At 43.5% G+C, this 25,816-nt stretch overlaps 1 protein-coding gene across 3 annotated transcripts in view; it reads left to right on the top strand.

Moving 5' to 3' along the window:
* BRSK2 (BR serine/threonine kinase 2) overlaps positions 1-25,816 on the top strand; it is a 301,256-nt gene that overhangs the window by 196,031 nt on the left and 79,409 nt on the right. For all 3 annotated transcript variants that reach the window (XM_009102182.4, XM_009102181.4, XM_009102179.4), the window contains exons 3-5: positions 3,310-3,395; positions 14,387-14,527; positions 24,434-24,550. In XM_009102182.4, the coding sequence (XP_009100430.1) occupies positions 3,310-3,395; positions 14,387-14,527; positions 24,434-24,550 (344 nt within the window). The remainder of the gene's footprint in view (positions 1-3,309; positions 3,396-14,386; positions 14,528-24,433; positions 24,551-25,816) is intronic.

Genomic DNA, 25,816 nt, shown 5'->3' with positions numbered 1-25,816 from the left:
CTAGACAGGCTATTCTGAGCTTGCCCTGCTTTCTGATAATTGCATGTGCATTAAAGCAAACACCCCTGCAGGGTTTCTCCTCTCCCCTGTCCTTGCCAGCTCAGAGCTGGACAGCATTCCATGGCTTGCAAACACAGGGCTGCGCAAAAAAGGCATGCCAGGGGCTGGCAAAGCTCTGGGGAAGAGGGCAAAGCTGCTATTTCAGGCCTCCCTTATTTTGCCAATGAGTTCAGATACCTCTCCTCTCCTAGTGACATGATGGCTCCTAGGTCCTCCTGAGCCGTGACATCGCTATTGAGATCTACAGTTTGTGTCCAGCCCATATCAATTACTGCCTTCTTTGCAGGCATATAAAAAATTAACAGGATCCAGGGGAGTCACCCATCAGTACTGACTGCAGCACTAATTCTGAGAAGGTGGTCTGTTGCATATTTCTCTGAACTCTGTTTTCCTTTAAAAGGAAAAAGAGGCAGGACACTGCTGTAGGATTTTCTGAGGATGAGCTTTATCAGACTGCCGTTTAGAGAACCTGGAATCTCTAGATCCTAAAGTAAAACAACCATTAGTGTCTCGTGCCTCTACATGGGGCAAAGTCCCGGATTACAAGAAGTACAGTGATGACATTTTTCCTGTATAAAATGTCTCACTTGAGATAAGTGGATCAGGTTTGTCCTTGGTTTACAGATAGAAGAGGTAGCAGACTGTGGAAAGCTGACTGGTGCAGACAAAACACCACTGAACTGAACACACTGCAGTCAAATGCTGCCAGGCACATCAAGACAGATGCTCTCGACATACCTGGCTTGAAATTGAGACCTCCAAAACTGTATTTCCTCTTAGGATTTAGTTCCCAGGAATTAATATGCATAGAGCCTTTTACACTCACACACTTGTGATGAAAGAAAAGCAACTTGGGTTAATTCTTTTCAGTTGGTTCCTAGAGTAAATCTGTAGGTCATAAGTCGATACTGCCTTTCTATTCTGATTGTCTATTACCAAACATTGGCCACACAGTGCTGCAGCTGAATTCCCTCCTCCAAGTGGTAGCCATAAGTCACTGCCTCTTCTCATGCTTTAGGACAGTAACCAAGCAGGACCCTGGCTGGTTGCTGCCATCCATCACTCACTTGATCTGAGCTTACATTACCACTGAACCAACCAAGAGGTTTCTCTGAAGTGAATCACCAATGCAGTTACACAGCCTATCTGAAGGGAGTTTTATTTTTCATAGGAATACTGGAGCTGGATTATCCTTGTCATAGCTAGTGCACTGGGCACATTCCCCATGAAATACCTTACTTCCTCTGCCAAAAGGAACTTCTCTGGAGTTGCAGCTTCTGAGCAGCTGAAGTGCATGTTGCTAATGATGAATCTCAGTACTGTTGGGAGAGTGTTGTGAGAGTGGGCGTTTCTTCTGTTTTGTTTTTCCTCATTTTTGAAGCAAATCCAACTTTTATCAATTATAGGGTTGAACAAGCCCTCTACAAGTATCAGTGCATATCTTGTAAGAGAGAAGAGTAACAGGTCTTTTTGAAGAGGAGGCAAAAATGGAATAAGCTAGCTACCCCCTGGGTCTGGGGTGAAATAGCTGAACAGTTGAAATCTACCCAGCTTTTGTTTCCTGTTTGTATAAGTAGCTTTCATCACAGTGCTGGTCATGAGTAAGTTAACACCCACAGACCTGTCACCATCAAGCACTGTGTATCACTGAATTCCTAGCAGTTCTGGCAGTGCTGAACTGTGTACATACATGTTTAACTGCGTTCCCCACTTCTCTGAAGGAGCTATTTTCAGAGATCCCAAGTGTGGAAGTGGAATCTCTCAGATGACTTTTGACTCTGCAGAGAGGAATAAGTGTCTTTGAAAGACTGAGATTGGCACATGTACAAATATACTTTCTTCCATCCTGGTATGTGAGGAAGGCTAAGGATGATGCAGTGCAAAAGTTGCATTTGCTGGTTTTATGTAGTGCTGTAGAGGAAGAGAGATCTGGGGTAATAACCAACATGCTGGGAAATCCTCCTCTGCACGGTGCTGCAAACTACCACTTTCTAATTTCCTGCAGAGGATCTTACTGGCATTCAGGTAAAGTTGTCTGTGTTCAGGCTTAGCAGAGGATGTTCTCTCAGGAAGTTAAAGGACATCAAGAACTAAAGGTGTACTGGGGCAAGTTCCTAATTACTCATCTGATCTCTGCAGGGGAGACATTAAGGGATGGTTTTGTAGTTTGTTCATGGTTTGTTTGTCAGCATAGCAGCTCTGGGACAATCAGTTATTTAAAGGACTGGAAAAAAAATCCTACCTGGTTGTCCTTGTTTGCTTCTTTAGGTCTTTTTCCTGCCTTTCTGGATTCCTTGAAATTTGGTACGGCCGACTGTGCAATGCTTTCACTGCATGTTGTTGCAGAGTTTATTTCACATACCCACAGTCTCCACAGGGCTACATTAACTCCCTTCAACTTAGCCTAGGTCAAATCAGATCAGTTACAGTGTGGTCTCGAGCAGCAGAGCAATTTTGCTAACAGCTGAGGAATTGCACTGACTCCATCTCTAATGAATACCCTTAGTGGTCATGATAGGAATTTTGGGTGAGAGCAGGGCTTGCACTAATTACAGGGACTTAGTCACAACTTGTTAACTCAGCACTGAAAACTGCTCTTGGAAGTAGCCACACTTGGGCAGCCTGGGAATTGAGGGGAAGCGCAGTCTTGCGCTTAAGGCTCTGAACACTGCGTCTGCAGTAATCTGGTTTAATTTCTTGTTCTGCCTTGTACTTCTTATGTCACTTCTTATATTTCTTCCCCTTTCTGCACCTCAGTTCTGGAGCTATAAAATCACAGTGCTGTATATCTTCTCCCCCACATGCATGGCAAGTTCTTCAGGATGGGGATTTTCTAGCATTGAGAATGCAGTTCGTCAGCACCCAGACCCGTGGCTGTGGGAGGTCAGGAGAGCCCTACATGACATCTTAGAGTTTCTGTACTTTGAGAATATGTCACTGGCTTTGGATTGTGAGGCAGGAGCAGCCTGGAATGCTCATGTAACTCCCACAGCTAATTTTCTTTGGTAGATTTGGGACTTTTCTTTCAGCCTTGAAATTTTGCTGGTTTTCAGTTGTGCTGAGGCAGAATAAATTGAATTTTTCTTAAATTATGTAAGTGCTAAATAAGATACATTGTTACAATTTTCCATATCCTCTGCATATGAGGAGGAGTGGAAAATGGATAAATGGGAAGAAAATGTGTGACAATACCTAATGTATTCTAAGACCAAGCTTCTAATCTTCTCTGTTTCTTTTTGTTTCTTCCAGGTGGAGCGGGAAATAGCCATCCTGAAGTTGATAGAACATCCCCATGTTTTAAAGCTGCATGATGTTTACGAAAATAAAAAATATTTGTAGGTATTACTGGCTTTTGCCAGAGGAAGGGGAAGGAGGAAGAAATGGAGGGAGGGAAGAAGGGAGGGAGGGAGATCAGGGTTTTGGAACTTGGTATGTTTCTGAAAAAATGGACCCAGGTGTGTTTTCACCCTCTGCTGGTGTCTGTGCAGTATTTGGATGAGGAATGAACACTCATTATTTCCCTGGCTTTTCTCATGTTCTTTTCTGTACTTTCACAGAATCATAGAATAATTAAGGAAATTTTATCATAGTCCAACCATTAACCTACTGCTGCCACATTCACCACTAAATCATGCCCCCAAGTGCCACATCCACATGTTTTTTGAACACTTCCAGGAATGAAGATTCCACTACTTCCCTGGATAGCCTGTTTCAATGCATGACCACCCCTTCAGTGAAGAAATTGTTCCTAATATCCAATCCAAGCCTTCCCTGGTGTGATTTAAGGCCATTTCCTCTCATCCTGTCACTTTTTAACTGGGACAGGAGACTGACCCCCACCTGGCTACAGCCTCCATTCAGCAAGTTGTGGAGAGGGGTAAGATCCCCCCTGAGCCTGCTTTTCTCCAGGCCAAACAGGACTTGTGCCCTAGACCCTTCACTGTCCTTCCCTGGACATTCTCCAGCACCTCTATAATTTTTCCTAGAGCAAGCCTTTACTTATAAGAAACTTATATGCTGTTTCTTTTCTTACTTAAAATAGAAGAAAAAGGACACCACCAGTCTTTTCTCTAAAATAGCAAGAGAGAAGGAAGGCTTGTACTTGTAAGATCTGGGACCATTTTGAATCAAAGCTGTAACAGACTTAAGAGTGGATAATTTGGATAACCTCCTTTGTTCTAACAGTTTTCAGTGAAACCCTCAACTCTCACTAAAGGTGTTTTAAATTTGTCCCATCAGCAACAGATTTTGGTTTTAAGGGCCACTGTAATCTTCTGATGGTTCTGCAGCAACAGTTATGTAGCAAAACTTTTTTTTGTATGTTTTTTTTTTTCTCCAGATCATTACCAGTACCAGACAGGGATGTTGTCCACAGACAATCACTTTAGCTTGATTTAGGGCACTAAATACGTTGTATCTGTTGTCGAACAAACAGGCCACATTAATCATGGCACAACAGGACAAAAATCAATGTTCTCCAAATAGAAAAGGGTGACCCAGTAGGGAACTCTGCTATTTCCAGCTTTTTAACAGGTTATTACAGGTAGAAGAGAGTAGTTAAAAAAGATTAAACAGTTTTTAAAAGCCATCATCCATTGGTGACCTCTTTTTAGTGTATCAACACAAGAAGGGAATGACTGTTTATCCAAAGAAAGTGTGTTGAATGGAGGTAACAGTCCCTCATGGACTATTCATCCAGTCTTGATACTGGAGCAATTGAATGAAATGAATTCCTATTCTGAGAAGCGAGGCCTCTCTGCCTAAGGGTTAGCTTAGTAGAGCAGGCAGTAATTTCCTTTGGCTTCCCCGTCCTCCTTTGGGGCAGAGCCTGCCATCCATGGTGGAATGCAGTTGCCAGAAAGAGCTCGTGCAGGCACTGGGTGGAGGCTGGCTCAGATGTTTTCAGAGCTGCATGCTGAATGCTCTGTCCTCAGTGGCACAAATGGTCATGGCTCCATGAAGCCCTGTTTGCCACAGATGAGACAGAGGCCCAGATCTGCTCTGTGTGCAGACAGGTAGCAAAGGGAAATCAGACTTTACAGGGAGTACATTCTCCTTTAATCCTGAAAAGAGAGGCAGAGGATATTTTCTCTGTATTCAGGTGAAAGGGGGGAGGAGACCCCTTTTTTGCTTAAAAGAGAGGGAATGTTCTTCTTTGTTATGTTGGTTTCTGTGTTGTGTAACCCAAGGTGCACACACACAAGTACGTATTCCTACAAGAAAAGAGCAAACAGGTGATGGTGGCAGTGGTGACAATGTAAGAGTACACACAGAAGAAAGGCTACGAGGGGATGAGCTGTAGAGGTGCTGAAGCTTTCTTCTTGCTCTGAATGCCTCTAAAGCCAAAACCTGAGCTTTCCTTCTTCACCCCATGAGACTTGGTGGCAATTTTGCTCCTTGTGAAAAATATCCGGTGGTCAAAGCAGTGGGAATGGTGTTACACTATTATTTAAAAAAAATATACTGTATTTATTGGCAGGACAACATCTTCATGATGAAAATCACCTTGAAAAGGAAAGCATCCCATATCTTTAAGCTATGTCTGGATATCCTGGCTTCTAAAAAACGTTGGGCTCCAAAGCGTGCTTTGCCAATGACCATTTAGCCTTGAGCAATCACTAAGTCTGCTTTGTGCTGTAGCTCCTCTGCCTATAAGATTAAGCTGTCTGCATCCCCCTGCAAAGGCACCAAATCCCTCTGCTGAAAGACACTGACTCTGAAAGAACAAATGACTGTTAATTAAGTTTCATTTTTTATTAGTCGCTATTTTAAAGAAAGGGCACAATGCAGAGCTTCTGCCAAGCCTCCGTGTTCCAAATTAGAAACAGCTGTGGCCTTTGATAAATCTGAGAGGTGGAAGAGAGTGCCTGCGGAGGGGTGAGGTGTTACAAGTGCGTGGGGGCTGAGAATGTGTATGCATGGACCTTCCCAAATAATAAGACACAGTGACCTCTGGTTCTCACCAGCATCAGGAAAGGGATTGCTCTGGGGTTGTGGCAGCAGCTTTCCATCATGCATGCCATCCCAGAACTAGCAGTAGTGGCATGGTTTCAGAGAAGCTCATGAATTATGGGTGATATTTCAGAAGCCAGAGACTAATCACACTGCAGCACTGGGGAGCATTTCCTCGATAACTGTTAATTTCACAAATCATGTTTGACTTTTAGTTTATGATTTAATTTGTGACAGGGGGCTTTGGTTGAGTAGATTCCTAATGCAACCGTGAATCAAACCCTTTTCCCACAGTTTATTTAACACAGAGAATTATTTTTTTAAAATAATAATAAAAATCTGTTAGCGTACATGTATTAGCCAAGCAGTCTTTTTCTGTTTGTTTTGGTGGGGTTCTTTTTGCCAAGATAGTTGGAGAGGTGGGGATAGGTATGAAATCTATTATTCCATCTCTTTATCCATCATTTTGAGTTGTCTTATTTAGTAAGACTGTGGACAACACATCAAGGTGTGTGGGGGGGAAACAGAGGGCACTATGGCTCTCTGTAAGTGACATACAGCCTCAGATATATGTTGTGTTGGCTAAATGAGCAATATTACTGACAGTTGAATTATTTCATATTTGTTGTATGATCACACTGATGGCCTTCAAGCAAGATTGAGAGTCCACAGTAATAGATAATTTAGAAATAGCTACAGACAATCAATGCCTCCATCTCTCCCATCATACAATGTCAATAGACAAAACAGCCAGGATGGGGGTTCATCCTCCCTTTTTTAAAGATCAAAATTTATCAAAGTAGCCTGGTATGGGGAATGACCAGTGGGCTACCAAAACTTGTGTGTGCACCAGTCAGTTTGACTAAGGAAGTGCAGACAGTCAGGAATTTTAGGGAAATACAAATCATAGAATCATCACAGAATGGATTGGGTTGGAAGGGACCTTAAACATCATCCACTTCCACCCCTCCCCTGCCATGGCAGGGAACCCTTTGATTACACCAAGTTGCTCAGAGCCTCACCCAAACTGATGTTGAAACTTCCAGGATGGGCCATGTACTAAGAGAAGGAGCAAGGCAGTAACAGACAATAACAAAATTTGGTGTGCTCTGTAATACACACTGGAGGGACACACTCCTTGGGTGATTTCTGCATTGCCAATGAGCTGTGTGAACCTGGGGGATGATCATCTTTTCTCTGTGCCCTGTATAGAAAAGGTCTTTCCTGAGCTGACCCTACGCAGAGTTTTATTTACTATGTTTTATGCAGTACATTCTGCTTTCTTTGGATCATGGAAAAGCAGTTGTCCCCTACTGGAGGAGCTGTTAGCATGGCAAGCCAAGGGCCATCAGACAGTCCACAGGAGATGGAACTTCCCTCTCCAGAGAGGATTGGGCTGACTGATACAGTTCTGTTGCAGAACTCCCAACAGGGGTGGCATTATCTGTTTTGATCTCATTTGATTAACTATTTAGTTAATAGCTGTCAAGGGCTTGGTGGGGAGTGGAAATAAAATAGAAAAAAAACATATACTACAACCACTCCATGCATGTTTCTTTCAGATGGTAATACTGGTACTTCTTGATTCCCTTTCCATTGATGTCTGTGTATATATATCTGTAAATTTCTATGTCAAGATGCATACAGATATTTGTGTATATATGTGTGGATTCATGTTGAATGTTTTTCAAATTTTCACATTTAAGATTTCAAATTTTGTGGCAGCATTTATTTTACATCTCTGTGTCATCCAGTTTGATCAGCATTTTAAGCAACAATCTGTTTTGAGAGGAGTGGACACCAGACAATTGTTCTCTGAAGTGTGCCATGCATTCCTCAGCACCTTTTTCAAATATAAGTGCTTTTCTCATCTTTCATCAGTACAATGCTATCACTGGGCAAGTGCCCAAATCTCATTTCAATGTACACAACACACCACCTTCCTGATTTCAGAGATGCAGGTGCATCACAATGAACCAGATAAGAAAATTAAATTGTCCTCCTAGCTGTGCACAGCTCACGTTTCTGGCTCATACAAAATCAGGTGGCAGCAGTAGTCAAGGACTTATAGCTCTGGTGGTGTCTGCAGAGGCCTTTGTGTTGCCTGTCCTCTCCTGCAGGGTTTTCCTGTAATTCTGTTTATTTTTGTTGAAAACTAATTGTGAGATGCCAGAAGATGCAGAAAAGAGGAAAAAAAAGCTTCTGTGTATTCTTGTTAGTGGTAGGCCAAGACTTTGCCATTCAATCCATCTGCAAGGAAACCTGTCCAAAGTAGAGGGAGAGTTCAGAAAGTCAGAGTGGTTCTAAAAGCTCAGCACTGAAAATTAATTTTGTGGTAGGTGTGCACCTTGGAAATGAGGCTGTGGGATGTCAGGTCCTGTGAATATGGGGAAAGAAAATAAAACAGAATTGGAAGGCAGAATAGCATTCTACCTGAGTCTTGATTAGAACTAAGGAAAATATTTGTAACCAGCTACTTCGACCCCCTTTTTTTTTTGCTGTTGACTTGTTTTAGGACTGTCTGGATTGACAAGCCTGTGTAGCCAGAAGAAAGGCAGTCAGTGGTAGGAGTGGAGGGTGTCACCGCTCAGAAGAGGGACACCAGCCTGGCACAAAGCAGGGCCTGCAGAGCTGCTGGTGGGAATTAATGCTACACGCTGTGCAACAAAGTTTTAATAAGCTCGGCCCAAAAGCCTGACTGCATCCTCTGCTCACTGCCTGACATGTGTGCTTGGATACCATCCAGGCCATGATGCTGGGCTTGGGGAAAAGCAAGCCCATAGTGGAGCAATTCTGTGACATGAGCAATTCTGTGAGATGTTGCTTCAGAGCCACAGTACATTCTCATGGCTGACTTCTCTTTTAGACTTTGGTAAGCAGTGTTGTGTGTGTATGGGCCCTGGTTGTTACGGCAAAGGCCACTTAGCTCTGAAGAAGAAAGCCCTGAAGTACAGAGTCACTAACAGAATTGCAGAAGTGACCTGATGGGTGTTGTCTCAGCTCTGCCCATCCTGTGCTGAGGATCCCTCTGGCTAAATCCATTCCATATCACGTGCCCATATAGGATGGATGCTGCAGTGCCTTGGCATCCACGACTATACACCATGAGGGCACTGCTCAAAACACCTTTCATCCCAAATTAATCAAAGGTACAGAGCACAACAGCATAATCTCTTACTACCTCTTTTCCCCCAAAGCCCCAATCTGTTCATCCCCAAATGTAACCAGCAATCAAATACAATATCCATTCAAACAGGCAAACTTGAGTTAAAATTGTCTTTTAGAAAACAGAAATCTAACACATGCACATTTTCTTGCAGGCAAGGGGGAGAAGAAAAAATACAGAGCTCCTGGCCGAGTGCCAAATAAGGGTTTAAAAATTCATGCCCGCCATAAGAATTTATATAACTTCTGAATAATTTATAGGCTGTGCCAATAACAAGGGGCTTCATATCTGATAGAGATTATTTAATCAATAGAAAACAGTGCAGAGAAAAAGCTGTCAGAGAACTAAAGACCATGTCAGCCTGGGCAACTTTTAACCTCTTCCCTGCCATATATAGGTTCAACCCTACATAAGTATGGAAGGACATTTTGCAAGTTAGGGTGGTAGCCTGGAAGGAGAATCACCAGGTATTTTTCTTCTAGAGGCTTTTCTTTGTTGGTGTTCTCTGTGCCAGTTAGTCTTTTTTAACAGCATTTTTCCTGCCATTGCTCAGAGCCAGCCTGTTTCTTTAGTTACAGTCCTGATTTGGAGGTAGCATGTAGTTGCCTTGCTAGTGAGGACTCTCTGAGTTACTCCTCAAAGCTCCCTAGGGCATGGGCAAAGGCACCTCTTAAGAAGTTGTGGCATAGTCCACCAGATAGAAAGGAGAAATAATCATGAGAAATGTCTCTTTTTTTTTCTGTTTTAAGTGATAGGAGTCCAGACAACTTGCTGTGCTGGCACTGGACGAGAATGGGACAGTACCAGTTTACAATCCCACACACAAAGCCAACTGTTGGGAATGGGAAGTCCAAGCTGCTGTCAAGCATCACAGCAAAAACCAGCCTTCAGATAGGAGCTGATGAAAACTGATGATGAACTATTTTGGTTCCTGAAAGAATAAATAAAATTAACCAAAAATGAAGAAAAAAGCCTAGAATTATTCTAAGCTTGCATCTCTGATGATATGTAATGGGTCATTTGAGGTTAGGAACTCAGAATCTTTTATTGAGAAGGTGGTGATGATGGGATGCAGGTGGAAAGATGGTAAAAGAGATGGGATGCTGCTGGATGCAATCTCTCTGCTTATCTCCAATCAACACAATTATTCTTGTATTTAGTATTTAGCTTCTTTGCTTTTAAAGAGCAAAGTCTTGTCTCCTTCAAACACTGAAACTCAACTAGAGATTTTTAGTTTCACATCTTGGCTTGTAGCAGGGACATGAGAAAATAATGCAAGATGTGGACTTCGATGTGTATGAAAGTGAGCTGTAGCCTGTGAGAATGTGTGCAACCTCCTAGAGAATATATCCAGTGAGGAAAAAGTAATTGAGACTTTATTTTTAACATACACTTGGCTTCCTATTGAGTTGCAGAGCCCTGCTGTTTTCTGGCTTTTTCAGTGTCCTAGCAGGCAAAGGGGAAATTGGTGGTGGGGACAGTATGGAGTAGAAGGTGATAATCCCAGTTCTGATACTGGGTGATTGTAACCCTGGACAAGTCACTTGGCTTCACAGTTCCCTATCAGTAAAGAACAGGAGGTTAATGCTTGTCAAAACTTGTTTCTCTCATATGGAATGCAAGGATTGGAAGAGTTGGGGTGTGTCCAGAGCATCCAATATGTGAGAGCTAGGTGCTATTACAGAGTCTTTTGTCCTAACATAGCTCCTGTCTGTATCATCACATAGTGTGCACACTGCCTGCCAGACACTGGGTCTCTCCTTTCCCTGAACCTCCTTGCAATGGCTATTGCAGAACGGGTTTTCTTACGTTTTTACCATGGGAAGAAGGACTGATGCTGTCAATCTTACATAGGATAAAAAACCCCCAAAACTTCATTCACCAATAAGTTTTTACCTTTTCATCTCTAAATGTAATAGGAGAGAAGTTCTGGTTACTGTTCTGGGATTTTCAGAACTTGCTTGCTTGCTTAGAATAAATTGGAAAAGTAGTACTATAATAAAGTAAAAACCTGTCATATCTGGGAAAGATAAAAGGGAAGAGAGACTCATGAAAATGCTTCTTAGTGTTTTTCTCCCCTACAGGCTGTGTGTTATTTACCTTCTCCCAGATCCTCCAAGAGCTGGCATTAGCATATTTCCAATCCTGTAGCACTTTGCCAAAGTAAAGGAATTTAGATGCTGATGTGAACACAGAAGATTTGGATTCTTTTCTGTGCCATGGATTCAGGAAAGATGTAGTATCTGTATGCCTTATTTTCCAGCCCAGGGAATAATGTTCTTCCTTTCCTTTGCTTTTTCTGTTTGGCTTTTCAAAGTGTTTATTCTCTTCTTCTGTGGAGTCATAGGCACACTCTCACACACACAGATGGGTAGATGCAGATATGCAGCACTTAGTGGGGTTTGTGTAGCTATCCAGTGGTGCTTAGAACCAGTGGTGCTTAGAACCAGTGCACCACTTGGAAATGTTGAAACCCCTCTTGTCAGCCTGTTTGGAAAGAACAAGTGTACTACTACTGTCCCAGTCATGTGCCAGCAGAATGTTGGCTTGCACAGAGATAGGGGCAGGTGCTGAATTATGCCCTTATTTAACAGAAAATCTCCTAGCTGGAGGCTCTTCTAAAAAAACCCCACAAGGTACTGGAGGGAATAGGGCTGGCAGGTAACAACCTGAGCTCACAAATCCTAGCTGCAGGTTAGCCACGCAGTGCTTGTGGAATGATCCCTGCAGCATTTCTTTCTTGCACTCAAGCACTGAGGAATGTGTTTGTCATCCTCCTCACTCATGTCACGTTGGGGGCTTTGTCAGATCAGAATACATCGTCTCTCGTGCTTCTCCGCGTCCCTTGACTTGTCACAGGCACAAATCTTTTTCAAATGCTCTCCCTTGTTCATTTCCATTATTATATCTAGTGCTTCTAGGTGGCAAGCAAAAAATGAATAACCTTGTAAATGTTCCCTGTCTTTCAATTTGTTTTATTTTTCATACAACGTGTCAGTGCATTTTTGTTGAGTGTTTTTAATAAGATGAAGTTGATGAAAATAAATTGCTTCACAGTTCCTGCTGTGGGTGACAGAAATGCTGGGTCTGAATTTTTCAAAAAATGTTTGTTTGAAGCCAGAGTGGAGGGTGTTCTGTATCTGTAACTGCAATCATCTTTGTAAGATACCTCCCAGAAAAAGAAAACAGCCAGCAATTTGAATTTTGGGGGCAAGATGCACTGCTGTATCCACCTTCTTCTGGGCACAGTGAGACAGCAAGCTGTCAAGAAGAATTTCAGGATTGATTCTGTGCCAGAATTGGGTCTGCCATATTGGATAGTTAGCCAGATCTGTCTCCAATATGAGAGGGAGAATGAATTCTACAGCAAACCTTCTTACCAGACTATCTGTTAGCCAAGGCTTAGGAACCAAGGATTGGGACTTGACTGTGTGGACACCCCAGTGCCCATGGTTGCTGCAGATCAGCTTTCTTCTGTGTTTGAATGACTTGCTCAAAAAATGTATATTATATATAATCTATAAACAGTGATCTCCAAATTACCAGGGTGTACCCAGCAGACAGTTGGGTAACTACCCATCTGTTTGGAAAGAAGATAACCCACATATTCCAAATGGGATTTTCAAGATTTTTAAGATTTTTCTCTTTTTTAACTGATTTTAATTTTAAAAGTCAGTATTACTATATTTCTTGTAACTGTTTTGACTTTGATCAAAAAACGCAAATGTACAATTTTAATTCCCCCAAGTTTATAATTTTATGCTTTTCTCCATTTTTTGTGTCCTTTTAGTACTTATTTAGTTGCCAAGACAGTACCAATGTCTGTCTTTCTGTAAGGTGGGGAAGTGCTTTCTTCTGCTAGCTGGGAGGTGACACATGGAAGTTACACAGGAGATGGTGGTGGACCAGGAGCTCAGGTCCCACTTTTGCAACTTGAAGGCTAATGCCATTATCATCAAGCAAGCTTTACTTTCCTCACAACTGCTTTTAGTCCTTCTATTGTCCTAGCTTCTTGGAAACATTGAAAACAGGACTAATTAAGACCCCAAATTTATATTAATCTTCCCCACTATTCATTTCAAATTCAGAAATTTCCTTGGAAATTATGTGCTTGCAGTACAGAAAAGACAGTATCCTGGATTAATTATTTGTCATTGTCCACTCCAATTTGAGGAGTTGGATTAATTCTGGTAGTAAAAGTCTTCCACTGTAAAGCAGACGGTTGAGGGATCATGCTACACGTACAGTTCATATGGTCTGCTGCACTGTTGGGAGGCAGGGACTGAGAAGTACACTCAAACTTGTTTGTTTTTAAAGGATTCTGTTGATGGTGTTCCTACCCCTTCCCTGGGAAAACTGTCACTCCCACTATTAGGCAACATTTCCAGAGATTTATACAGTTTTCCTTTGCTTGGCTGCCTTTCATTATCCCTATTTAAAACAGCAAGGTGGTCCATCCATGGCAAGTCCTTTCCTTCCAGAAGGTTTCACTCTTTACTCTATTACTGCCAGGAGTGCTGTATGAGGTCAGGAGTTTCCTCTCCTGCTCCTAGGCCCCCTTTGTGCCACATGCATTCACTCAGTGCCACATTTTTCACCTGTGAGTTGCAAGGCCAGGCAGCTGCTCCAGCCAATCACTGCTGTTCAGCAGCAAAAGCTAAGCTTTTATATAGGCTGCACACACATGTAGTTGTTTGTTTGTTTGTTTGTTTGTTCGTTTTTAATAATGTACATTATTCACTTTTTCTTAATTCATTCTGGTTGGTTGAGATCTGTCTGCTTCTGTCTGACTGCAGCTTTGCCAGCTGTTTCATAAAAGAATTGTCAGCTTGGTTAAAGGACCTGAGGCTTCTTGGGGCAGAGTCTTACTCCACTGTAGCTTTGAGATCTGCTGTGGAAACTTATACTTGATTATTCTCTGCTTCCCATCCTGGTCTTTGGAGTAATTTTTAACTTCCTGATTAGGTCTTGCTATGTCATTGGACACTAAATCCAACAATGGCAGGTCTGAAGTTTGCAGAACCACTGTTAAACATATTAATCACTCCTGATTTTAAAATTCCAGTTCTCTTCCACTGTTATTTCTGGAAGTGTTCCCCTTGACTATGTATAAACAGAAGTGTTTGTCTATAACTGTGTGAGTGTGGGGTGAGTGAGGGGGTTGGTGTGATCACATACTTAAAAAATCCTGGCTTTGTGTTTTTCTAGGTATTTGGTGCTAGAACATGTGTCAGGTGGGGAGCTCTTCGACTATCTCGTAAAAAAGGGAAGATTGACACCAAAAGAAGCCAGGAAGTTCTTCCGACAAATCATCTCTGCTTTAGACTTCTGCCATAGTCATTCAATATGGTGAGTACAGCCATTTCCAATGGGAATTCCCTGCTACATAATAAAGGGATCTTACCTTGATACTTTTAATTTTAAGTAACTGATGTTGTAAAGCTCTAAAAGCATTGGGTAAAGTGCTGATGTATTTTTTAATTCTCATCCATGTGTAAGACACCACACCAGTCACAGACTTCTCATGGAAAAGATTGTCATTTTTCACTGGAGAAGAATTAATTCACAGGGAAGGCTTTAAACAGGAAAACCAAAACCACCAAGGAAAAAGAATTTCATTTCCATAATTTTTGTGGCACTTACTAATAACTAAGAACTCCATACACTGTATCTAAATGAATCCCCGAAGAAACCTGGGACAACTGCAAATACAGCAAAGTCATTTTATGGTTCCCTTCCGTTTTTAGAAACCTGCTGGCTTTTGGCAACCTTTACTGAGTCCCCTCTGGGCATTTGAGTCACTGTTGCCTTTAATTTCCTTTCCAGTAGGGAAGAATTTTCTTACTGACTCCATCTTATTATTTAACCATGGAGTGTGGTTTAACCTGTGCTTTCAGGTACCATTTTATATTGGCCCGGCTTCTCTTTAATCTTCAGCAAGTTGAGATAATTTAAATTATACTGAAATCAAGTTGTTGCAATCAGTCTGAGCACAAGAGTTTCTGTACAGCTACTGACCCATAACTGCCTACTCATTTCTCACAAATGCAGCTCCTTGCACTTGGATTGGCTAGGGGAGAACATTTACATTATGTGTGCATGGCTGCTTCTCCAAAGCCACAGCCAGCCACAGATCCCCCACTCCAGGAGGCCAAGGGCCACTCAGAGGTACTGCAGTAGCTGGATTTGCATAATCACTGTGTGGTTATTTCTCAGTAGCCATGCAGGGATTTTCTGTACCCCCAGTTCTGTGCTGAAAACTCACAAACCAGATGGCCACAGCTAAAATGGATGTTTAAATATTTAACTTGTTCTTCTAGCCCCCTCCCCCTACATCTCTGCGTCATTTCAGCAGGAAACAGTGATCTGTAGGAGAACATATTTCTAATGAATGGAGAGGGAAAGAAGAGCCTTTCTTGAGGATATATTAAGAAGAGTATACTGTATAAGAAGAGTATAACAGCATACTCTTAGCAGAAAAGGCAGTTCAGAGGTGGTTGATCTGGGTGAGAAGGTCCTGAGGACAATGCCTACCTGACACAGGAAGGGTTACAATAGTCAGAGAAATTCCCAGAGAAGCCAAGAGCAGGTTGCATGCCCTAACTTGAGGATCAAAGTTTTCTCTGTTGGCAGTGACCTCTGACCAGTTTTATTCTGTGAATTCCACAGTTTTTCCTCCTTGCTATTCAACTACACAGAGCGATCATGACCTCCTTAGAACCAGCATGATCCTTGGCAGGTTGTAGACCTGTTATGTTTTTCATACACTGGGCAGTGTAACCACTGGTGGATTGCATACATACCTGTTTCTGTTCCCTACTTGGCTTAATACTTAAGGGATCCAATCCAACACCACTCAAAAATGTTTAAGTACAGCTGAAGAGAAATTATTTACGCTTCCAAATGAATATTCCAGAGGAATCCGAATCTCCATTAGGATAGAAGTTCCTACTAAAGCATGCATCTATGCACATACATGCTAGTCCTTTGGACTTGTTATGGATATCTCTGGGTCTGGGAAACTTTAATACTAAGTGAGGATCATGGTGAGGCTGTCAGACACTGACTAGCACCTCTGTAGGTTTAACACTGTGTGATATTTTCTAGGCAGATGCATGTCTATCTTGAGGAATTAATTTTCCTGTGTTAAATATACTGGATTGTGGGCAGTAGTCTCGTTGGACACTAAATCCCATTCCTTGCTAACTCCCACCTGACGAGCATCTAGTGCTGGCTGTTAGCAGTAAATCATAAGCTCTGCCTCCAGGTCACTCTGTGTGGTCTGTGTTCTATTGTTCTGTATTCTGGACAGTTATCAGAAAATCAGAGCATGCATAAATATATATGTGAGTGTAAAACTTAATGTGCTTTCCTAAGCAATGAAGCCTGACCTTGTCCTGTCATGGGGCAGTGAAATGACAAATCATCTCATCAGGCAGGTTATCCAGTTATGACCACATTGAAAAATGAAGGCTTCTGCTTTGGTTAATAACTAGATGTGGGTGCCTCCAGCCTACTGGCAGAATAGATTGATAGCCTGGTGTCCCCAGACCCATATAATAGTCCCATCTTCTTCCTGTACATCCCAAAACACTGGGAAATACTATAGCTTACTTTAACAGCAGCATGTAACCACATTCAGCATTCACAGCTCAAAATGCATTGATACACTAGCATTCCTGAATCAGGGATTCGGAAAGGAGTCCCCAGTGCCCCCTCCCATCAGTAAAAAGCTTCTGCTGCTACTGTGTGGAGAGATCACTTCTGTCTGAGAGGTATTTTCAATTAAGCAGCTGAGAAAAGGAAGCAGAATAGGTGTGGAGCTTGTGTCTGTGTTCTTACTTTATTTACTGGAAGCAGTGGGGGAATATTTGGTGTCCTTCACTCTGTGGTGCCGTCATTTACAGGGTTTCGTGATGCAGGTTGGCCGTGGGGGAACGCTTATGGTCAAGGCACTGTCGGGTCCTCTGAGGGCTTTTGTGTGGATATGGCTCGGTGCCACGCCAGGGACCCAGGGGCACGAGTGGCACCACGCAGGAATATCACGTGGGATCTGCGCTACCTCGCTGCCTTCCCCGAGCTGGCAAGCGCTTGGCTCCGTGATGCAGCATTCCTGCTTCTCCTCGCAGCCCTTCCGTGCGCTCCCAGGGCTCCGCACCGAGCAGGGACTGGCACAGGCCCTGAGCTTCCCCGGACATCCATGTGAGGCCATCCCAGCCTGGAAAGTTTTCTTTGGACATAACCGATGGGTTTTGCCTAAGCTGCCATTCACCTCGTACTGGCTGTCTCTTTCCTACATCCTGGGCCTTTCGGGTACCTCCGCTGGGTGCTCCGAACCAACAGCCCCTTTTGAATGCGGGGCATTCAGCCCCTCTCTGCTGCTTGAGTGCCCGGCTGTGTTCTCTGCGGGAATCCGAGTGTGAGCGCCCCCGGGGCCGGGTGCCAGGCTCTCGCTCGGTCTCTCCGGGAAGCGCCCGTTCCCTGTGTCATTCTGTGGGGAATGCTGCAGCGCCGGGCGGGGTGGGCTCCCGGCCGCCTCATTGGCTGCCCGTGACATCACCGGCGCGAGCCGCCATTGGCGCCGCGCGGCCCCTGCCCCGCCGCGCGCCCGCGGCCTGGCCCGGCTCCGCTCCGCCGTCTGCGGCTCGCGAGCTGACAAATAAAAATATGATTACAGAAAATGCCCCGTGGCAAACCTTATTATGGCTTCAGAGATAACAGATAATGCCAATTACTGCGCGGGGCAGTGGTGACATTGAGAGGAAATCCCCTGCGGTAATGAGCAGGGAGGTGATTATTTCATTTTATTTTTTATTTTGGTTGCGTTTCATTCTGCGTTTCTATTTTTTATTTTTCTTTTCCCCTGAGCGCGTACAAGAGGGGTTAAGGCAGGTTCTTTATGAATATTGATAAATGACAATTATGAGGGCCCTTTCTCCTTTCCTTGCCCGGGGCTGTGCTTGTTTGAGGGGAGCCGGGGAAGGCGCTCGCTGTGTGGAGTGTCTGTGTGTGCCTGCGTGGGCCCGGGCCTGTGTCACTTGGAGGGCTGGGCGAGCAATGACAGCTCGCTTTGGCTCGGCCTCGGGTTCTTCCCTCCGCGCCGGGAGGGAAAGGCTCCCCACAAAACAGCTCTGCAAGATTTCGCAGCGCTACTGCCAAAATCTCCGGTATATTCCTGCAGGCAGGAGCTGCAGAGCACTAGTCAGTAAGGGAAGCAGGCTCTTAGGAAGAAATCTGGGGTGTCTCTGAGAAACGGAGAGAGCTGAAGAATGCCAGCTGACATGTTCTGCCATGTCGTGCCACCCTCAGCACTCCTGCTCTACCCTGCTTTGTTTATAAGGAGCGTGCTGGGGTGTTCTGCAGGGAGGGTCTGTCAAATGCTGAAGACCGCAGCAGATGGGCACTTTGAAATCATGACTCAAGGCCTCCAGATGTGAAACTGGTCTAGAAATGGTGGACTTGAATAAGATTGTTTGCTGGTTTGTTGTGTTGTTTTGTTTTTCTGGTACTTGAGTGTTCAAGTTTTCTTTCAGACCATCAGAAGTAAGAAAGGTGCGTTTTTACACTGTTGAAAGCTCACCATTCATTACCTGAATCCAGGAGTTTCAGTTCTGTGCTCAAGACTCACTGTAAAACGGTGAGGAATTTTCAGATATCCCTTGTACAGAGAAACAGAGAAAAGCCATCAAATGCAGCAGCTGCAGTGCCAAAGGCAAAGTTACCAGCTCAGCTAAAGTCAGGGAACCTGTATTTTTGTAAGTTTTCTTCTTTATGTAAGCCTCTGGAAACTCAAAACCGGCATAGTCTTACTGTAAGCATAACCAGGTAACATTTTCTGGGAAGTGCAGCACTGGTGATCAAACCTGACAGGCTGTTCTGGCTTTGAAATACATGAATATATGCTTTGAGGAGAGGTTGGCAGGGAGAAACAATATATTTTAGTGGATCAATGGAAATAATTGTTTAAAAGCAAGCAATGTTTTAGGCATACAAACCTTTCCCCAGGCGTCCTGATATGTTTATAGATGTTGTCCTTTTTCCTAGCTATAATTATGCTTACTTGTTCTGCAGAATTCTGTGAAAACTTACTAAATTTGAGCATAGCAACCATAGCTATAAACCAAGAATCTTCTGTAGGTAGATGCAACTTAGATGTTTGGATATTATTTGCAGAAGCAAGAGAAAATAAGATCAAAGGCTTTCTTTGCTCATGAAATTTAAAATAATGCTTCTCATGCTATTAATTGTTACTGATAATTTATTTGCATCATATCAGGCACTTTAGGAGGCATACTGCAGAACAATTATTCAGTGGCCTGGCCCTTCTGGGAGTTTGAGGTCAGTAAGAAAAGCATTTGCAAAGTAGCCAACAATTTGATTAGTACAAATGACCTGCAACTACTCCAATTAAGAGGTTTCTTGGGTTAGAAATCTGTGACCTACAATGAGTTGTCATAGAAACTGATATGTTTCAGCTCAAACATCACTTTAAAATAATGGCTTCATTTGTCATCTCATACTAGGTGACAGCTCCTTTGAATCCAAGATCTAGAGTCTGTCCCTACACCAGAATTCTTCTGGCAGCCCTGGGTGACAGGCAGAGCGTGTTTCTCCTGCAGTTGCTGCAGTACAGGTGCAGGGATATTGTCAGAGTAGGAGGATGGACTGGAAAAGCACCGGAGCGAACTAAAGGAGCTGTCTGAACAGCATCTTGGGCTGTGACTAGCAAGCAAGCATGGCCAGTGTTTAAATGGGAAGCTGGAACATGTTAATGCCTATCTGTGCCTTTCATTTTCCATGCACCATCTCCAAGAATTATGCCCATTTCCGTGGAACCATTTTTTCAGAGCTCTCTCTGCATCCATCTTAATGCTGCAAGGAAATTGTAAAGCCTTTGTTGTAACCTGTGAAGAGGGATGTTGCAGAGAGTCTGACAGTTGTGCTTCCCCTGCCACGGCTTGCTCCGTGGCTCCCTTTCACTTACATGCTCTCCCTTTGAAAGCCCACTGGATGCTCCAGAGGCTGACTTCTTGTGCTGTTGTCTTGGCTGAGGAGCACTGGGGGTCCATGGCCACTATGGGTCAGGGTTACACTGACTTCTTCTGCAGTCCTGTATTTCTGTTTCTCATTCCTTCTCAGCTTATGCAGGGCTCAGTTGGAGGGTTTGCCGTGTTTGTCAGAAAAGAAGCTGCTTTCTTCTCTTCTGGTTTTCCAGCCATGTGATAAAGCCCCTACAGCTTTAGAGCCTTTAGAACAAGGAAAGGGTAACGAGTCCTCTGTTCACCTGCAGAGAGAGGAGTTGATGCAGTCATGTAAGACATGGAGAGCCAGAGAGATCAGCTGGAATGGAACCAGATTAAATGCATTTACTCTGCACTGTTCTATTAATGCCAAGTAATTACCACATACAGTGGGATTTTTGTTTTGTTTTGTTTTGTTTTGTTTCATTTTGGCACAAGAGAATTCTTTTCAAATGAGAGTGCATTAGACAGTCCAGTCTTCTGGGCTCTTAGGTAAATTATAACAAGCCTTCCCTATTCCCATATGTTTCTCTCCCTTCCCCCTGGCATTTGAAAAGCTGGCAATACAAAGATGGGAAATGCAAATGCAGAGAGGAAGTCTCTTTCCCACTGGCAGCGATGCTGGTTCTGCCACTTTGGTGCAAACTCTTGGCCTGACTCTTATCCCCAGGATGCTGCCTTGGCCAATTCAAAGTGGCCCAAAGATGGGTATCAGAGAAATGCTACAGCTAGAGCAAAATTTTCACTGGGACATATAATTATCTTGTGGGTGAATGTGCAAGTACTGCCTGATCCCACTGGCACCCTGATCTCTGAAAGCAGTGCTGCCAAAATACAAAATCTGTGCTCAGGATGCCATGAAATTTCTAGGCTAACCATCCATACTGGGCACTTAGAGACTATCTTGAAAAAGGGATGGAGAAGGGTCAGAGAGACTCAAAAGTGCTGTATCAAAGCTATTCTTTTATTTTGAGAGCCAAGCAGCCATAAATGTAACAATTCTCCTCTCTGCTTAGTGAAGTGATAATTTCTATTGTGAAGAGCTGATAAGTTTTCTTGGTTTTATTTTGATGGGTATCTGGAGGAAAAGAAAAGAAACCTATTAAGGTCTGTTGCTATTTCAGTTTTACTTTCACACATACTATCCCAGTCCCACAAATCCCCAGATCCCAACTTAAGGCTTTCAGAGTGCTCACTGGGAGCTAGGTCAGCACCTCTGCCTAAAGACCTCCATCAGACTGATCATTCATGGAAAAACATTGTGCAGCACAGTGAGGTGAAGCTTACCTCCATGTTTGGAATGTGGATGGTGGTACCCCCTTTTTCCTCTCTTTCTTGCAGTGACTCTCCAAAAAATCCATACTATGCCAACTTACAGAAACCTCATTTCCCCACTTGATTCTCCCTAAAAGCCCAGGCCTAAAGCTGTGTTGTGGATCCCAGCTGACTGGAAGACAGGATGACACAGGGAGAAGGAAAGAAGGGGAAAAGGAGAAGGGAGGGCAAAGGAGACAAGAAGGGAGAAGGAGACTCCACAATTGAATATTGTCCCAATTTTCAAACGTGTTGTCCCTTCCCTTTCACTGCCTCTTACTGGTCGGGAAGTGGGGCTTGTTCAAAATTCACATACATTGTGCTCCAGCTGGGGCCTGTGGCAGATCTGCCAAGGCTGGAAGCTTTCAGCCGTGGAAAGGGAACAATTTTGCATTTCCTTTAGCTGCACCACGTTCCTGAAATAAGATATTTTGTTGTGAATGTACGTCCAGCCTTGTGGACATCCTGTGCTTAGATTGTGCTCCATCTTGGTTGTTCCTGCTCTCTAAATGAGCCACATAATATGAGGATAAGCAAAGGATTCAATTTTTAGGCACAAAAGTCACATGTCAGCAGTATGTCTGCTCTAGACTGTATATATGAATCATACCATATCATGCAGTGCACAAGCAGTGGAGCAGGCACAGGCAGCAGCACCCTCAACTTCTATACCATGTATGTGTTCAGCAGTCAGCCAGGAGCAGTTGCCAAGACTGAAAGACAACTATAGCTGCTGAAAAACTCTGCACAGCAGGACACGCACTCAGCTTGAGCTGTGGGAAGGTTTCTTGTTTCATAGCATCAAACAAGCAGCACTCACTTTACAGGGGCTGTTACCTGCCCCTGAGCACTGGTCCTCAGAGAGGGGAACTGCAGCACACCTCCCCAGCTGGATAAGGTCTTACCATTAATGAAAGCAGTTGTAAGGTGAGGATCGTCCTGAATGTCTGCTGGAGGAAGGATGAAATCACACACTACTGTCTCATAAGCATCTAGCTTTCTTCACTTGCCTTAGAACCTTGGGCTCTTCACTCCATTTCACTGCTGGAGTATGTTAAACCTTGGCAGGTGTTGATGATCTTGCCTTTGTCTGGTGCTGTCCTTGATGATGACATTCAGGGGTTCTTTTCCTGGCCATTAACTGGTCATTCACTGCCTCCTGGAACCTTTCCTTGTAACTCATCTCCTGCATTTTTTGTCAAATACTTATGACAATCTTGATAGTTATTTTAGAGCTAATAAGTCTTTGTCTCTGTTACCGCAAACCTTGAATTTCTATAAGTTTTCTCATTGTTAGCAAGGCCATTGTAACACACAGGGTTCATCATATTTATGCAAGATTGGAGACTAAATTTTAAAAAGAGAGAGCAAATCACAGGTCTCAGTGGGGTGAGTGACCAGTAACTGCTATGAATGTGTGCTGTTTTGTTGGGAGTCTCCTTTGGAAATAATTGATACAGTCCCCAGGTATCCTATTACCGTGTGCTCTGGTTTTACATAGAATTTACCTGCATTATTTACAAGTTGTCTCTAACTGATCATTCCTCTTCTCTTCAGATCAGAGGATCTAATTTCCGAGACATTGACATGCTGCTCATGTTGCTCTGAGAGGGAAGAGACTGTCCACCTTTACATTTTTGTAAGGGCAGAATTACAGTTGCATGCATGAGGAGTGTTAGAGGAATGCTTTAAAAAGTGAAGAGAAAATGGCACAAAGATAAGCCTGCCTTCCTTGATTGGTGTCACTTGACTATTCTGACCTGGTTCTTTTGCTGAATTCAGTTTCTGGTCAGAGGAACTGCTTTTAGTTGTAAGTTTTAGCAAGTGGGTGTTGTTTGCCTGACACTCAGTTGTTGGGTGCCCATTTCCCACAAGTTTGTGTTCTGCCTATCCACGGAAGCTGGCAATCCTGCCTGTTTGGGTGCTGCTATTTAGACCTTTAATTATCAGAGTAATTTTGCCTACTCATAAGCAAAACCAAGAAAAGAGCTTTTATGTTTGGTCTGCCTGAAGTGCTTGTCTCATCTCTGTGACTTTCCAGGAGCTGCAAATAAAAAAGGGAAAAAAAAAACCCGGCACATTCATCACAAATTTTCTGCAAGATTTTTGTCTTTGGATATAAAATCAAGTGAATGTTATAGTTGTACAGAATCTCCTGAGTACTTAGATGCAGACATGAGTACACAGTGCTTTTGGCTGTGAGCAGTGGAAATTAATAAATTTGTCAATATATGATTTGGAGCAGGAGTTGCCATCATGAAGGTTGTGGCTGCCTGGCTCTTGCCATGTTGACAGATAGTAGGAGAATCAAGCTTTGATGGAAAGGATGGAATCCTCTCTCTCCTTCTCACTGCTGACACCCTCAGTTAAAACACTGCTGAGTTGAAGGGATTTCTCCATCAGAGCTAATTACCCAAAATTATTTCAAAGTCTTATGCCTCTGCAAACAACTCCTAATGGGAGCTTTTTGCAGTAGCATTTACATCAAGGTTTCTCTTTTATATCACTCATTTTGTTTCCTGTTCTTGAAAGAATATATTGGTGGTGTTGCCTCCTACCTTAAGGAGCTGTCATATGATGGAGTATACCAGCCCTAAATCCAGGCTGAAATTCTCCTCCTTCTATTTCCCTCAGTTTCTCCCTCATGTTGTGTTGGTTTCACTGGAAGTTGAAGATGTTCCTTTCCTGTCAGGACACTGCAGGCCTTGCATTCATCAGGAGAGGGCACCTGGGTTGATATGGTCTAGAATACTGCAAGGATTGGATCTTGGACATGTGTGTTCTCCTGCCTGGGACAGGAAAACAAATTAAATTAATTAAAGTAAAACAGGTTGGATGCTATTTTGGATAAAAAACAAGTCATGGAGTGGGAAAGCTGTTATGCATAATTTAATTTACATTTTGACCCTTTTCTTTACAGCCACAGGGACTTAAAACCCGAAAACCTACTGCTGGATGAAAAGAACAACATCCGGATAGCAGACTTCGGGATGGCATCGCTGCAGGTTGGGGACAGCTTGTTAGAAACCAGTTGTGGGTGAGTGTCTCAAAGCATATTACAAAACTGAGGGACGCATTCCAGACATAGAAGTTGTCTATAGAAAGGGTTTCAGTCTGAAGAAGAGGAGAGACCTGCAATCCTGAAGAAGAAGAAAGACCTGCAGTCCTACACACAGCACTGGTGTTTCCCAGCAAGACAATAAATTTATATGACACACATAGTGTAGAAGAAAGCTGAGTCGGGGATTTAGTGCTTTACAGTGAAAAGCAGGTCACTGCAGGTGTCACATACAGATATAAAAATCAAGGCTTTCAGGTTTGGCTTCATCTGTGTATGCTGGTGTGTTTGCATTTACTGGCCATATAATTTTTGGGAAGTGAAAGCAGTGGTTGACTGTTTTAAGAAGAGGCTTTGAAAAAAATATTAAGGGGTAGAAAAATGATCTTAAATGGAATTTGCATGTCCTGTGTAGGCTGTCTGCTTGCGTGCAGCTGTTTGTATTCATGCTCAACACTGCTTCTGTCAGCTCCCATGCAGGAGTGACAGGGAGGAAGCAGGGGTTGAAAGGCAGGGCATGAATGCAGGTACAAAGAAGCCTGCCTGGAGAAATATTGCAGGGGCAGTCTAAAGACATTTCCATGCAAATTCCATTGCCTTCAGGCACCACTGGACCATGCTCCCGATTCCCAGTGCCAAGGTGATTGTGCAGGGGCTGTGGCACTGAGCTGTAGCCAGGGCAGCAGCTGCATTGAGCTGCTGCAGCCTAGCACCACTACACCAGCTTTTAGCTGTATTAATTCGTTTTAACAGCAAGCACAGAAACCAGACAGTACCAGCAGATTTCCACTTCCTCCCATGCAGACTGACTTCTCTTGGCCATTGGTAGTGTGATTCTGATGACTTCAGCCCACACCCATCCTCAGCTGGTTACAGTTCATGGTTTTTTTGGTGTCTTCTCTGGACCAAGGCAGTTCAAGGTAGACATGGAACCATCATGGTTCCCTCTAAAGCCCAGCCACTGCCTCTCAGTCCTAGCTTTTGCCTTCCAAGTCATGAATAATGGATAGCAAAAGTATTTGAAGTTCATGATATGGTAGAATGCTGGTTGGTGAGTAAACCGAGACCCACTGTTTCTCTCCTGTCTGTGTCAAGATCTGAGTTCTCAGCAGAACTGGTGAAAAGCAAGGAGCTGTGATGCCAAGGTCAGCTACAAGGCCCTGCACTTGGGTAGGGAGACACTCAGTCTCATCACTGCAGGCTGAGGGATTAAAGGAGCAGTGCTGCTGAGAAGGGCTTGGGGGG

This window comes from Serinus canaria, chromosome 5, assembly GCF_022539315.1.
Source record: "Serinus canaria isolate serCan28SL12 chromosome 5, serCan2020, whole genome shotgun sequence".
NCBI lineage: Eukaryota > Metazoa > Chordata > Aves > Passeriformes > Fringillidae > Serinus > Serinus canaria.
Note: the sequence above shows the minus strand (reverse complement) of the source record. Positions and strands in the feature narration are given on the sequence as shown.